The sequence below is a fragment of the Pelodiscus sinensis genome, chromosome 13 (genome assembly GCF_049634645.1).
Source record: "Pelodiscus sinensis isolate JC-2024 chromosome 13, ASM4963464v1, whole genome shotgun sequence".
Taxonomy (NCBI): Eukaryota; Metazoa; Chordata; order Testudines; family Trionychidae; genus Pelodiscus; species Pelodiscus sinensis.
Window position 1 is genome coordinate 17,979,965 of NC_134723.1, and position 15,028 is coordinate 17,994,992.

At 45.4% G+C, this 15,028-nt stretch overlaps 1 protein-coding gene across 1 annotated transcript; it reads right to left on the reverse strand.

The window, feature by feature from the left end:
* Positions 1-1,383: 1,383 nt before the first annotated feature.
* Positions 1,384-13,456, reverse strand: TBX22 (T-box transcription factor 22). The gene is made up of 8 exons (XM_075940783.1): positions 12,900-13,456; positions 12,091-12,244; positions 11,136-11,237; positions 9,926-10,100; positions 8,783-8,947; positions 7,930-7,994; positions 7,569-7,654; positions 1,384-2,869 (listed from the first exon to the last, which is right to left on the reverse strand). The coding sequence occupies exons 1-8, from the start codon at positions 13,063-13,065 to the stop codon at positions 2,259-2,261; spliced, it is 1,524 nt and encodes a 507-aa protein (XP_075796898.1). The 5' UTR covers positions 13,066-13,456; the 3' UTR covers positions 1,384-2,258.
* Between the last annotated feature and the right edge of the window lie 1,572 nt (positions 13,457-15,028).

The window sequence follows — 15,028 nt, forward strand, 5'->3', positions numbered from 1 at the left end:
AGGGGACTGAGAGAGTTGGCAAATGGCATTGACGAACCTTTGGCCATTATCTTTGAAAAGTCATGGAGATCAGGAGAGATCCCGGATGATTGGAAAAAGGCAAATGCAGTGCCCATCGTCAAAAAAGGGAAGAAGGACAATCCAGGGAACTATAGGCCGGTCAGTCTTACCTCAGTCCCTGGAAAAATCATGGAGGGGATCCTCAAGGAATCCATTTTGAAGCACTTGGAAGAAGGAAAGGTGATCAAGAATAGTCAGCATGGTTTCATGAAGGGCAAGTTGTGCCTGACCAATCTGATTAGCTTCTGTGCTGAAGTAACTGGCTCTGTGGATATGGGGAAGTCAGTGAATGTGATAGATCTTGACTTTAAGTAAGGCTTTTGATATGGTCTCCCACAATATTCTTGCCAGCAAGTTAAGGAAATGTGGATTGGATAAATGGACGGTAAGATGGATAGAAAGCTGGCTGGAAGGCCGGGCCCAGTGGGTAGTGATCAAAGGCTCGATGTCAGGATGGCGGTCAGTTTCTAGCAGAGTGCCCCAAGGATCAGTTCTGGGACCAGTTTTGTTCAATATCTTTATTAATGACCTGGATGAGGGGATGGATTGTACCCTCAGCAAGTTTGCTGATGACACTAAGCTAGGGGGAGAGGTACACACGCTGGAGGGAAGAGATAGAATCCAGAGTGACTTAGACAAATTGGAGGACTGGGCCAAAAGAATTCTGATGAGGTTCAACAAGGACAAGTGTAGAGACCTGCACTTGGGACAGAAGAATCCCAAGCATTGTTACAGGCTGGGGACCAACCGGCTAAGTAGCAGTTCTGTAGAAAAGGACCTGGGAATTACAGTGGATGAGAAGCTGGACATGAGTCAACAGTGTGCCCTTTTAGCCAAGAAGGCTAATGGAATATTAGGTTGCATTAAGAGGAGAATTGCCAGTCGGTCCAGAGATGTGATTATTCCTCTTTACTTGGCTCTGGTGAGGCCACATCTGGAGTATTGTGTCCAGTTCTGGGCCCCCAATTACAGGAAGGATGTAGATGCATTGGAGAGGGCCCAGCAGAAGGCAACCAAAATGATTAGGGAGCTGGAGCATATGACCTACGAGGAGAGGCTGAAGGAGCTGGGTCTATTTAGTCTGCAGAAGAAAAGAGTGAGGGGGGATTTGATAGCAGCCTTCAACTTCATGAAGGGAGGTTCCAAAGAGGCTGGAGGAAGGCTGTTCACAGCAGTGATGGATGGCAGAACAAGGAACAATGGTCTCAAGTTGTGGTGGGAGAGGTCCAGGTTGGATACTAGGAAAAATTATTTCACTAGGAGGGTGGTGAAGCACTGGAATGGGTTACCTAGGGACGTAGTGGAGTCTCTATCCCTAGAGGTGTTTAAGTCTCGGCTTGACAGAGCCCTGGCCGGGTTGATTTAATTGGGATTGGTCCTGCCTAGAGCAGCGGGCTGGACTTGATGACCTTCTAAGGTCTCTTCCAGCTCTATGGTTCTATGATTCTATGGAAGCACAATGAGCAGACTGTGCTACGTAGGGGCACAGGGACAAGAAGGCTTTTTGTACCCCCCTCTGATCAGACACTTTTCCCACCATCCCACGCCAGGAAGAATCAAGCTCTTGGCCTTATGGTCAGTCTTTGCTTCATTCAACATTACATGGTTACATCTGGGAGCAAATCCTGCTAAAGCTGGATCACGTGGGTCCTGAGTCAGCAAGCCCCATCAAGTCAATAACTTTGAAATATGGGCTTAATCTCATAGCTGAATAGGTATGATTTGCTGAATTAGGGCCTCAAATAATCCCATTATCATGAATGGGACAACTCAAGTACAATGAGCAGAAGCTAGCCCTTCATCTTCAAAGTAACTACAAGTGAAGTTAGATAAACAGTTTCATAAAAATAATGTTTAAAGTACTGCATATTTATCATACTTAATTGCTCCTTAATACTGAGGTTCATTCCTGCTACAGAGTGCAAACATTAAAAGAATGAATGTAAAGTTTCCACCTATGCTATGAACCTTGCATAAATAACTCTTACCAAACGGCATTTCTCTGTTCTTGGATATTTTGTTGTCTCCCATGCTCAGAACATTGCTTACAACACAGTTGCATATGAAAAGTTAAAAATCAAGGCAGGTCAATCTTCTACTATGAAGCACGGTATGTACAATAATCAGCAAACCTTTGGGAATGATTGAAGAAAAGACTTGCTTACATGTCATTGCGTTAGAAATGTTATATGGTTCCATTAGAGGCAATGGTTAATTGCTGAGTGCCAGTTAGAATGATTACATCTGCCATCTCTAAAAGAAGTCGGAATGCTGTCATTCACTTTGAAATGGCTCGCTGCGTTCATCAGTCTAGATGGCATAGAAAAGTTATAACCATACAAGCCATATGGAGAATGTAAAGAACAATTAAGAGCTTCCCGAGCAGTGGGACTTGATGGGAAAATGTTTCCAGATGCATGTAATCCATACACCATTTGATTAGCAGAGTTGGATACTTGTAGACACTGCCCAGTTAAATCTTCAGATTTACCATTTTTCAGATTTGTTATGCCAAGGGAAGACAGCCCAGGCACATCCACCATGAAGTGGTGTAAAACATGTGGGTTGGTGCCTCCCAGTTTTTCATGACTTGGAAATACAAGTGACTGTTGTCTCAAAAGGCTTGTAGGGCAAATCTTGTAGTAAAGGGGCAAGTTGAGATTATGTAGATATGTTTCAGGGCATGACATTCCAATGCTGCTCGCTGACAAGTGAAATGTAGGAGGTGAGCAAGATGGAGAAAGCAAGGAATTCAGAGGAGATGGCGTCCCACCACTGGAGGTTGCAGGAGAAGAACCAGAACTCCCATCTAAAAATTAAAGCAAAAGTCATTAAAATGATGCTATTGGATGTTTACAAATAAGAATTATGGGTGGAATCTTGACCACACAGAAGTCAATATAGCCTTTTGTAATTTTCATCTAAATACCTATTGACTCCAGAGGGAGAGTTTCTGCATGGACTATGGCAAGATTCATCCATAAGTTATGCCTCACACCTTTGTTGTTTAGACCCCAGTTCAGCAAGGTAGTCATGTTTGTAAGCATGTGGCTAAGCCCATTAATTTTTTTATGGTGGGAACAGGGAAAGATTGTATTTATTGCTAGTTGGGTCACTTACAATAAGACATTACAATTATATTGTCTTGACATATATATGTACATATTTTAACAGTTTTAGCAACATGGTGTATATCCTATTATATCACTAACATTTTTACTTTTTTTTCTTTTTTCCCTTTTTTTTAGTCTCAATAACTTGATTGGAACTACTTGGGCTTTGAAACACACACATGCAAAAATTCCTTGTTGAATCAGGCTTCTCTGTAAAACTGATTCCTATATTTTATTTATAAACAAACACTGTAACATTTTCCTCATGATTTCCAGCAGTTTTCCAGGCATATAAATAATAAATAATAATAATAATAATAATAATAATAATAATAATAATAATAATAATAATAATAATAATAATAATAATAATAAAATACTTCTTATTCAGCATTGATGGAAAATTTGCCTTGAACCCCTGATTACAGGAATTGACTCATTTTATTTCATTTTCACTGCAGTTTATAAAATATTCTTAATCGCTGTTTCTCAAACAACTTTAAATGTACTTTGCAATTTGACATCCTATTTTCTGAAATGGATCAATGAGTGCTTTCATACATTTATTAGAAAAACAGCATCAACTTATTTTACAGGTTTACATTCTTATTAGGTTACTGGCATGTAACATCATTGTTCACAAGTTTTCAGCTTCTCCTATGTAAGTTCTAGGGTAAAAACTAAAGGGAGATGATTGCTTTGACAGTGAAATGATGCAGAACAATGTGTATTTCTGTTGCTAAACTGATCCTATTTTAAGATGGTCTAATTTAAAAGCCCCATTCTTCTCTTGCAGATGCATTAGCACCACTGCATTGCATCTTATATCACAAAAGTTTGGATCTACTTTTTTTCTAAATTATTTACATGGTATTGATGCTGTCGTGAAAGAAAACCCTCAAATATTCTCAGTTGCCTTTGGTCAAATTTGTAAAAATGTTTGTGACATGTTTAGAATATTTCTTCATTTACACTATAATTCAAAGTCATGTATGCAAGACATGATCTGGTCAGGCTTTATGTGTATTTGTCTGTGAGGGATTTTTTGAAATTCTATCCTTTTTTTCTGTCAGTATATGAGACTGATATAATGTGAAGGTTTAAGAAGTGATGTAATGTAGAAACTATTCTTGTTCTCAGATGAACAGCAGACTATGTATGTATTTGGAGGAACTATGGTACATATTGCACATTAAGAGCTTCATCTTTTTCACAATGATGTCAATTTCTGTTTCAATATTGATTTCAATGAGAGAGGGAACAGGCAATGAAAAGGACCTATTCTCCTCCTCTCCTCCCTAATTCTTATTTAATGCTAAAGTGTTTTACAGTCAACTTAAGCAATGTAAGAATATATTGTGATGGCAAGATCATTACTACTTGCACAAGTAGACCCAATGCAGCTAACTAGGGTAGTTTATAGAGTATTATTATAAATTTAAAATACTCCTTAAAAAGCTCCTTAAAATGATCTTTGGATTTTGTGGGGTGGGAAAGAAATAAAATAATACTACTAATCTGTTTTTGCATTTTATTAGGTACCATCAAAAGACCGTTGCTGAGAATTTTTCAGCATCTATGGCATTAATTTTTCCAAACTCTTTCTCTCTGTCACTATCAGTTGTGCACTGTTTCTTGGTAGGTCGAGTAACTTTTGGAATTTGAAAATTCTTGCTCATCCATAAGCTGTTCTTCAGTTCAGACAGATATATGCAGGTATGTTTAAACTTAATAGCCTTGTCGTGTTCTCAAAACCCCTTAAATTACTAACAAAAAAAATGCAGGCTTATTTAGGAGCAGCTAATGGACTCATTGTCAGTGTTTTAGAAATGCAAGCAGAAAATAGCAAGTCTCCACAACAAATCTCTAAAAAAAGTTTTCATGGGTTCAACTTAACTTTCTTTGCAGTACAAATATTTAGACCTGATCTTATTGCCATTGAATTCAAATCATGTGCATAGGTGTCGTAGTGCATGTGTATGCTCCTATTTCATATAAGTGAAGGTGATATCAATTTTATCAGACCAAGTGTTCAAAAGTCAGTTGGATGCAAAAAGCCATGTCTAAAAAAAATCACAGGTTTTTAAAATAAATCATTTGCCTTCTAGATTTTGAGCTCTTAGAATTTGTTTTTTCAAGCTTTTTTCCACAATCATGGTATCTAGAAACTTGTTTTTATTTAAATGAAATATGAGATTCTGGTATATTCACTTGAGTTCCAGAAACTGGCCATTAAGAAAAACAATAAAAACCATGAAATCTATGTGACAAATGATTTTCATCAAGCACCTTTTACCATCTTGCCTGCACTCTGTCCACTAATCCATCTCCTCTAGGACTATTTCTAACATTACATATGTATGAACAGTGTTAGTTATCTTTTGTTTAAGGCCACTTGTGTGTAAAAGCAGCCATATGAAATGCATGCTTATAACACTTTTATAACATCCCACACCATTATTAATTCTGTATGGTATTTATATGTTTAGTTTCTATGTCTATGTGGGTTTTTTGCGCTCTTGATATCATAAAATAGGAACTGTTCACCTTTTCAGATAATGTGGGATGTATGTGCTACAATATAGAGATCTTCAAATTTTTCATAAGGTAAATGACTGTGTTAAATTGGTAAGCATGGTCTTTTCAGAAAAAATGTTTTCCAATATAAGAGTCACAATTTTTCATCTGGCTCTATGAGCAGTCATTCTTTTAGCAAAACTTCCATTGGACATTTTGCCTCTGAAAAATCTGTAGGACTGGGCTCCAAACTAATATCTCAACAGAGATAATTTTTATTTGAAAAACCTTCCAACATTTATTTGCAACATTGCAGCAGTTAAATATTCCTTATTATTCATAATTTATAGATATTATACAATCTTTTTTATTATTTAAGCATTTGATTTTGTTTATAGAAAAATGAAGAGTAGAAAACCAGAAGATATAAGTAGATATTATCATGATCGTATTTCAAGAAAGTTTTCTGGAAAGGAATGGACAGTCACAATAGATTTATGGATTTGTGACAAGATAGCAAAATAACAAAAGTATTCTAAATATCCACCCAAACAGCAGAATGCTATTTTTTCATACAAGCTATAAGTATGAATCCTGTTTTAGAACTCTCAACTTCAGTTCAGTGGTTTGTGTACATTAAAGCACTACCAAAATGTTCCAGGGGCAAGCTTCATACTCTTAACACTGATTTCTATAGGAGTCATTCTTGCATAAGGTAGGGGAATTAGAACCATAGAATGTCAAAGTTAATATCTACTCATTTTCTCTTTGTAATATTTATTTTATTGTACTTATTCATATTTTAGATTTAATATGTGCACTCATTAAAATCTTTAAGTATATACACAATGCTAAAATTACTGCAGCACTAAAGAATTAACTATTTGACACATTATCATGAAAAGAATACAAACTTCACACACAAAAAGGTGGGACTCAACCTGTATTAGATCAGTGGAAAGAAGGATTTTTATAGGAAAAGCTCCTTCACTGAAACTCCCTACTTCCAGATGTTCAAATAGGATGGAATTAATAAAACATCTCAAAATGGCCCTTAGTTACCAGATAAAATACAAGGAGATACATGGTCTTCATGGCTCCAAAACTACAATAAGATCCAAGAGGATGGACTTTTGCATTTATATGGAACCCTACTAAAATGGCATAAGAATCCCCCTGGCCAAAGCTCTTTGCAGAGTCAGGGCCTGAGGTAGCTGTCCCAAACAAGTTGTTATTATTTATTTAGTATATTTATTTTTGTCCTTTTTTTTTAGATATTTGCTTATTTTCAATGTCATTTGATTTGAAAATCAATGAAGAGTTAATGTTAAAATATTCTTGCTCTCAGAAACAATCAGTTAGGTAGTTGTTATTAACCATAAACATCAGGAAAAAACAAAGGTAGTAAATTCTAATTGTAATTCTAATCCTTTCAACACTGTGCCATCACCTAGAATGGTATCTGCTAATGGCATTTCATGCATGCAGAATGGTTAGATTATTTCTGGTTAATGACTAATGTTTTGTTTACACCTTAGGGTGTGTCTACACAGCAGGGTTTAACTCGAAATAAGCTACTGTGCTACATCAATTGCGTAGCTTATTTTGAAATAACTTATTCTGAAAATGGGAGCATCTATACAGCACTTATTTCGAAACAGACCATTCTTCCTCTAACTTCCCTTACGCCTCATACAATGAAAGTTACAGGAGTTGGAAAAAGAAGTCCTCCAGCTTGGCAATATTTCAACATTATTTCAAAATAACTGCCTGCTGTGTAGACATGGACTAAGTTATTTCGAAATAATATTAGTTATTTCAAAATAATGTTGCTGTGTAGACGTCTCCTTAGAGACCACTTGAAGATTCAAAACTCACCATGGGTTTCTGAAGCATAAGTCTTAAAATCCAGAGTAAGTGGTGGCCTCCATGGATATGTTTCCAAAAGTCCATCCAGAACTCCCCTGTAAAGCAGAATTTGGGATTCAGTTATTTACTTGGTTCTTGCAGAATTAAATCTGTGAATTTACTGTCTTACTGCTTTACTAGATCTCTTACACAAGAAAAGATTACATAAATATTCTAAAGGATTCTCTCTTTTCTTTCTTTCCAGGTAGTTAACAAAGTCATTTCAAATCTAAAATTAAAATAGTAAATTCAAAGTGGAAAGAAATAGAGCATATATCTTTTTACACACATAAGAATGCACAGACTGTGATTGACAGTTTATAACAATTACCTGTTTCTCCCAGGATCTCTAAATCCTTTAGCAAAGGGATTCCTGTCTATTTTCAGTTTGGTAATCTACAGATTTAAAAGTTACAATAAGGAAATAATTGTATTGAGTAAATACAGCCAGGTGAAAGTAGGATTAAAAATATGTAACAAGCATACATCACTTCTGCTGATTGTTATATTGAATTATACTGTTTATATTAAAATCTGTTCTTCTGAATCCTGCAGATTGCCCAGTTAACTTCAGAGGAAGGTCAGGACAAAATCTGACCCAAATATGGCAATTGCTTCTATTATAAATATCCCTTCCCTGCTATGTACTTTGGAGCAACACCTATCAAAGAATTATGATGATAATTCCTTATTCCCAGGCAGATTAAATTCCTTTCCCTTTTATATTTCCCAAACTCCCCTTCTATTTATTTTATCTTGCTGCCCTTTGTGCTCTTTTAATTCCATCATTTCCAGAAGTTGTATAAACCTGTCCCCCCTAGTGCTCTGACACTAGAGTGCTCCGATGAGAGCAGGGCCAGATCCTCCAGGTGCTGAAGTAAATCGGACTAGGACTCAGCACCTCTCAGCATCAGGCCTTTTCTAAGCAGAGTTATGAAGTATGGTCAGGATTGCAATCAAGTCCCTGGGGAGTACAAGTCCCCAGGGGTCTCACTGAAGTTGTAGCCCTCGCCCGAGCCGGTGCTCGCAGCCCGGGGGACAGCCCAGCACGCGGCCATGCCACGTGCTCAAAATGAATCCAAGCGCCAAGTTCCAAGTGCGCGGTTCCAGCCGCGCGCTGTCTCCCGGGAACCCGGCCGGGCCGCGCGGCGACAAAGCGCGGGCGCGCGCCTGCTGCGCGTTACCTGCTGGTTTTGATAAGCCGTGACAGTGGTGAATTCGGTTTCTTTGAATGAAAACGTTTGAACCCCTTCCGCCGGCAGAGACTGGATCTGGGACAGGTCGAACCTGGAGTCCTGAGCAATGACGTGCACTCTGGGCTTGTACTTGTGCATGGACTGCAGAATAATCTGCCAATGACAAGAAAAGGGGGGGGGGGGTGAGCACCTGTCCCCCTGGGTCTGTCTGCAGGAAATGCTGCTCCGCCTGCGCCAGCTCTGAGCTGCCTTCAAACATCGATGTGCGCTCGCCTCTGGCGCGAGCCGGGAAGTCCATTCTGCTAAAGCCCCGTTTGCTTTGGTTTGTAAGCCCTGTAGCAGCCAAACAGCCCCCGCCCCGGCTCCCTGGCGGTCCTTCCTCCCGCGCCCCGCAGCTCTGCCAAAGGGGCGCGCCCCGAGCGCCCCCGCAAACCGCGCTCCCGGGCTGCCCACAGTGCCCGCGGCAACGTTGTATAGTCCCTCCCCTCCCCCACGCCTGTCTCGGGTGGGCACTGGGGCTCGCGGAAGCGTTTGCAGCGCAGTGAGGGACAGTCCCTACTCCCCTCCCCCCCCCCCCCCGGCGGGCAGGGTTAGGCGCTGGCTGGGGAGGGCTGCACAGCGAGGAGAGCCTCTGTGTGCCGAGATCCCAGCCCCTTCCTCCTGGCTGCGGGCGCTGGCACTAACAGGCCCCAGGCATGTGCTTGTAGCCACTGGCCCTGCGAGGCCGCCATCTGACTCGCCTGAAAAGCGCTTTGCGCCCTTGGGGTCTTGGCCGCCCCCTCGTTCCTCAGCTGCTCTGGAAGCTCGTGACCGGAAAGGGGATCCCAGGGGCTAGGGAGGCCCGGGGGCAGCGAGAGAAAGGCACCGGGCCGAGTGGCGCTGCTCTCCAGGGCAGCTGAAGCCCTGGCTTAGGTCTCCCTCCCCAAGCGCTGCAGGCGCCGGTACCACAGTACCGGGCTGTGCATGGGAAAGAAGCAGGGGGCAGAGCCGGAACGCGGCTGCATCCACCCGGGAGGCCGCACAAGAGCAGAAGGCTAAGGGGCGGGGGAGGGAGGCAGCAGGTTTTCGTCTTCCGAGGGCTGCCCCCGCACCCCGGCGTGCCAGACGGGACCGGGCAAAGTCCACACCTACATGCCCCTTGTCGTCCATCTCATTGTTGGTGAGTTTCACCCTGTCGAAGCTGATGATTTGCCTCATCCAGGTCTCTCCCGAGCAGGGGGAATCGGGGTGGATGTAGAGCCTGGGCGTTATGCAGGAGTGGTCCGTGTTCCCAGCCACCATCCACTGGGAGCTGTGGTAGACGTACCTGCAAGGGAGGGCACAGCCGGGTCACCGGGCAGTTGCAGGGCCCGGCTCCTGCAGCCAGGCCCAGGCAGGGTCGGAGGCTGCCACCGGAAAGGGGCAGCAAGCAGGGGCCCGGCGGGGCTGGCTTGTGTTTGCATCGCGGGGCGAGGCAGGGGAGGCCGCCTAAGCAGCGCAAGGAGGCGCTGCCCCCGCGGGCGCTCCGCGTATCCACACGCTCGGCCGCTCAAACAAACGCGTTTCTGCGGGGCTGCGAGTCACAACAGCGAGGCCGGAGTGTCCGGCTGCTCCCGGCCTCCGCCTTGGCATGTGGTGGGGGCGGGGTTACCCGGCTCCCCTCTTTTCCTTCCTGGGTGCGGGATCCCAGCCCGTTCAGCGCCTGGCGCTGGCGGCGAGTAGCTGGGGCCCGCCGGCCGGCCCGCAGCCCCGGGCAGCGCTAGGTCCCTTGCACCGCCAGTCCCGGCGGGCGGATTGCGCCGGTGCGTGCCCCGGGCAAGGCTGCGGGTTGTGTCCTTTGCGCTCTCGCGCCCCGCTCTGACCCTGAATCTCTGTAGCCCAGGAACAGCCATTGTCACTCGGGAGCCAGGGCCGGTCGGGGACTGCGGGGCGAGCCGCACGGACCCGCCGAGCTGCCGCCCGGCATCCCCTGGGCTCCAGACCTGGGAGTGGACGCTTTGCCCTGCCCGGGTGTGCGCGCCCGGGGTCGGGATGGACACGGGAACACCGGCAGGCAAAGCCCCGTACGGGCCTGCGAGCCCCCAGCTCCGAGACGCCCTTGGCGGGGAAACCCTGCAGAGCCGCCGCTGGCGCTGGGCACTAGCGAGTGTCATCGAAGCGGGGGAGCTCGGAGGGGGCTCAGCTATTTGTGAGCGGGGCTCCTCTTTTATTCCGCTCCCTCTAAGCAGCGACCGCGGGCAGGTGGTGGGGCCCTTCGCTGGCGCGGGTTGCCTGCTAGTCCCTCTAAGGACCGTGCAGGGTCTGGGCTGGTTTGTTTTCGCCGTAAAACGCACCGCGGCATCTGGCGAATCCGTTTCTTTACCTGTATCTTTTGGAGTCCACAGGGACCACGTCAATTGCGATGTAATATTGTTTCACTGGCTCCAGGCCCTTCACTTTCACCCTGACAGAGGGAAACATTCTCCTGCGGATGCAGAAAGGAGCCCGTTATTCGCCCGGCTCGGGTTGATGCTGGTCACAAGGGGGGAGTTTCAAGGACAAAGCTCGCATTTTAAAAGTAAAACAAGATTTTTTTTATTACATAATCACTTTCGAGAAATGGGAAATGGGATTGCACGGAAAATACGGGGAGTGAGACCCTCTGTATCCGTGTGGTTGTCGCTCTAAGAGCAAAACACAGCCCAAAACGTGAGCAGTTACATATCTGTTATGCGAGGGTGTTAGCAGAGATAAGGGGCATTTAGCTGTATATAAACCCTTACAGTAAGATTTACTGGACGGGAAATATTAAGGTGTATGAATGAAAAAATGATCGATGTATTAAAACAATTCCACTGACCCTGGTTTCTAACAGTAGGATAAACACCCGCATTTGTGGTTAATATTTGTAATTTTCATATCGATATGGCTAATACCCGGCATGAATAAACTATATAAAAGAAAACACCTATCAATGATGGGCTGCATGAGACCGTTTTGAACATTAAGTATGAAGAGGTTCTAGACAACTATCGCATTTAACATACATGACTGCACGCTACTCCGCTTTGTACACGCTTTCCTAATGGTTTAGTTCTGGTCCCGTTGCCAAACCTTTGCCAAATGGCTTTAACGAATGGATTGTGTTAAAAGTTTCATATCTGACCGTGCTCTCTGCTGAGCTTCCCGGCGTGTCTGAAGCTTTAGCACGAGCGATCGAAAGCACAACCCACGTTTTTCAGAACCTGGGTTTCCCTGGGCCACAAGACGTCCTACGACTATCGCTCATAGCTTGCATCCAGACCCACGGGCCCACGGCTTGGCTGGCCCTGCCGTACCTGCCAGCTTTGGTGATAATCATTTCCGTGCCGATCTCATGAAACCTTTTCCAGAGTTCAGACCCTTGCAGTTCCACTTGGACGTCCTCCTTCGCTTCTCGGCCCTCGGCACTCGCCGAGAAAGAAGCCGACGCGTCTGCTTTCGGCCTCTTTTCTGCCATGAACAGAAATGAGAAACATTTACACGGTTCCCGTTAAGAACAAGTTCTCCGCATGCACAGAAATGCCCCCTCCCTGGTCCCGGAGTTGGCCTGCGGAACCCCCACCCCGGGCAGGGCCGCTGCAGGGCTGAAATATTTAATCAATTATACAGACTATTTCGGATTACTCTACATCTAGACTAAGCCTCCGTCCGCTGCGAGCGCCTGGAGATTAACCGGGCCCGGGGATGGGAACGGAAAGGTTCCTTTCCGGGGCAGCTGGCACAAACCCTTCGCTGTCAAACCCAAACCGGAGCTGAGGGCTGCGCTCTCTTCTCTTGCTACCGGCTTGCGACAGCAACGGGAACCCGCCGAGGTGACACAGGGCGTCCGGGGAGTTTAGTCAAACGACCGGGCAGGTTCTTCGGTCTGTGTCTTAAATCTGTCGGTCTGGCCGGCGGGTGCGGCTCAGATAGTGTGCGGGTGTCACACGGGCCCCCCAGTTGGTCTGCATAGATCTAAACAGGCTCCTGAAGCTCTCCCCCCGTGGCCTGGCTCGGAGACTAACTGCGGAATTGGAGCTCTTGTTGCGGGTGTGCGGGAGGCGTTTAGCGCTGCGCCCAGCTCCCGTCCGCCGCTATTTAAAGAGCAAAAACGCGGGGTACGAACCAGGTTCCTGGCTTTTCTCTCTCGCTCTGCAGCCAGTCCCGGCCTCCTCGCCCTTCTCTGTGCGGGGCTCTTGTTTCTCGTCTCTCAAATCGGGCAGTTTCCTCTTCGCGGATTTCCCCACTAGGGCTTCAACAGAGAAGGCGTGAGCTCGGGAGCTGAGAGCCATCCTGGCGCAGCGAGGATCCCCCAGGGCGGAACTTCAAGCCTGGTCCTTTAAAAATGGAGAGGAAATCCCCCAGGCTCCTAAAACAGAACTAAAAGCCCCCGCGGGCAGGAGCCGTAAGGTTCCCCCTGACAGCCCTTCCCTCGCACTCCTTCCGCATCCTGCATGTGGGCACCCGCGTCAGGTTAAATCCCTCGATTTATTCCTCCCGCTGGCTCTGCGAGATTGGCGAGGGGAGGAATTTTTAGGGAACAGACCTGCCCTCGCTGGCAAACGGAGTCGCTCCGATTGGGGAGCAGCCGCGCGAGAGAGATACTGTTGCATCCAACTGAATCAATAGACGGCTGCAGCCACCACTGTTTGTTTTGGAAATTGTTGAGAGCGTAAAAAACACTGAGTGACAGTTCCTAGGGCTACAGAAAAAAGGGGGGTAAGAAAAGAGGGGGGAGGAAGTGGGGGAAAATGGGAGTCTGCCCCGTCTAGGATAAATCAAAGAGGTTACTGTTCTGCATTCAATTGTAAAAGCCAAAGAAATGTGACATAATTGCACGCTAGGGGCCACTTTTCCAACAAAAGTGCAAATAATGTTTAACCAGAACCAGCAAAAATCTCTCTAGGCTTTTGCTACCCCAATTAAGACACAACGTGTGTGATTCACTTAAGCTGCCCTGCCTCCCCTCCCCTGAAACCCAAACGGGGCTATTAAAGCAAACCAACGTCTTGTTTGCTTTGAAAGCACAGCGAGCCAAACTTCTCCCAGGTGCAGGGGACTCCTTGGGGTGTGCCAGTAAGAGCAAGACGAAGGACTTTTAACAGCATCGAGGATGTAACATTTACACGTATCGGCTTCCAAGGCGGGACAGGGACACTGCATTGCCGCTCGCAGCAGATTAATGGGGAGGGGAGGAATAAAAAAAATTCAAATGCTTCATTTAAATTACTAATTGGAATAACGTCGCGGTGTTGCAGATGTCCGTGGACCCCAGGCAACGCTACAACACAGAGCTGCAGAGACAGGGATAATAAAATAGAACAAAGTTACCAATTGTCGGAACAGACATTCCCCCATTTCCAGAGGGACAAAAATACAACCTGAGCCCTGCAAAGCCGGAGCCAGCCGAGGGGACGGTTCCTCGTCTTTGGAACGATTTCACGAATTCTAGTGACTGAGTTTCCAAGTATTACAACTATCTTCTTGCTCGGAAATGTTATTGCACAGCGCCTTAATACAACCTCCATCCCGCTAAACATGTGACAGAAAGGGGAATAACCTGGGTTTAGCCTTGCTAACCAATTTAAACGCATTGCAATTCACTCCTTGAGGATCAGAGTATGGCTCTTTTATCCTAATCCAAGATAAAAATGCTATGTCATGTATTGAGAATATGTGTACTGTTATGGAAAGTAGAGATTGGATACCACTGTTTATAGTTCGGCCAATATATGTTATAATAAATATCACAAAATCAGCAACTGATTCGTAAAGAGCCTTAATTTTAAAACCAAACCAAAGAGTAGGATTTATATTCTGCCTTTAATCCAAATCCTCCTATTTATATAAATCCAATTTCTGCAGTGCACTAGCCACTTTCATTCCGGGATCTCAAAGCGCTTTTACAGCCATTCATTGAACAAACCTCCCGGATCCGGGCGGTGGTAGGTAAGAACGGTCTGGTCTCGTGTGGTTAAGGATGCTGAGATGGGATTTCACTATTTTTAGTTTCATCAGATGACAACTCTGCCGCGGTGTCTGTGCGTCTGATCCCTTGCTTCGTGATTCCCCCCGGGTCCTCAGGCCCGGCACACACCTTCTTAGAAGCCAGGCACAACGAGCCGCCGGACAAGGACGCGCCGCGTGTTTGAACAGGACCCTCTCCCCAACGCCAGGCTCCGGGCGATGGAAATGACCTGCCCCGGCAGACAGAGCGATCCGGCCTTTGCCAGCGACCTGCACGGAGGCGTTTGG

Coding starts and splice junctions, on each gene's coding strand:
- TBX22 (XM_075940783.1), bottom strand. CDS start 13,065: ATGGCTCTCAGCTCCCGAGCTCACGCCTTCTCTGTTGAAGCCCTAGTG. Junction 12,245..12,899: donor AGAGAAAAGCCAGGAACCTG/GTTCGTACCCCG, acceptor TGTTCATGGCAG/AAAAGAGGCCGAAAGCAGAC. Junction 11,238..12,090: donor ATTATCACCAAAGCTGGCAG/GTACGGCAGGGC, acceptor CTGCATCCGCAG/GAGAATGTTTCCCTCTGTCA.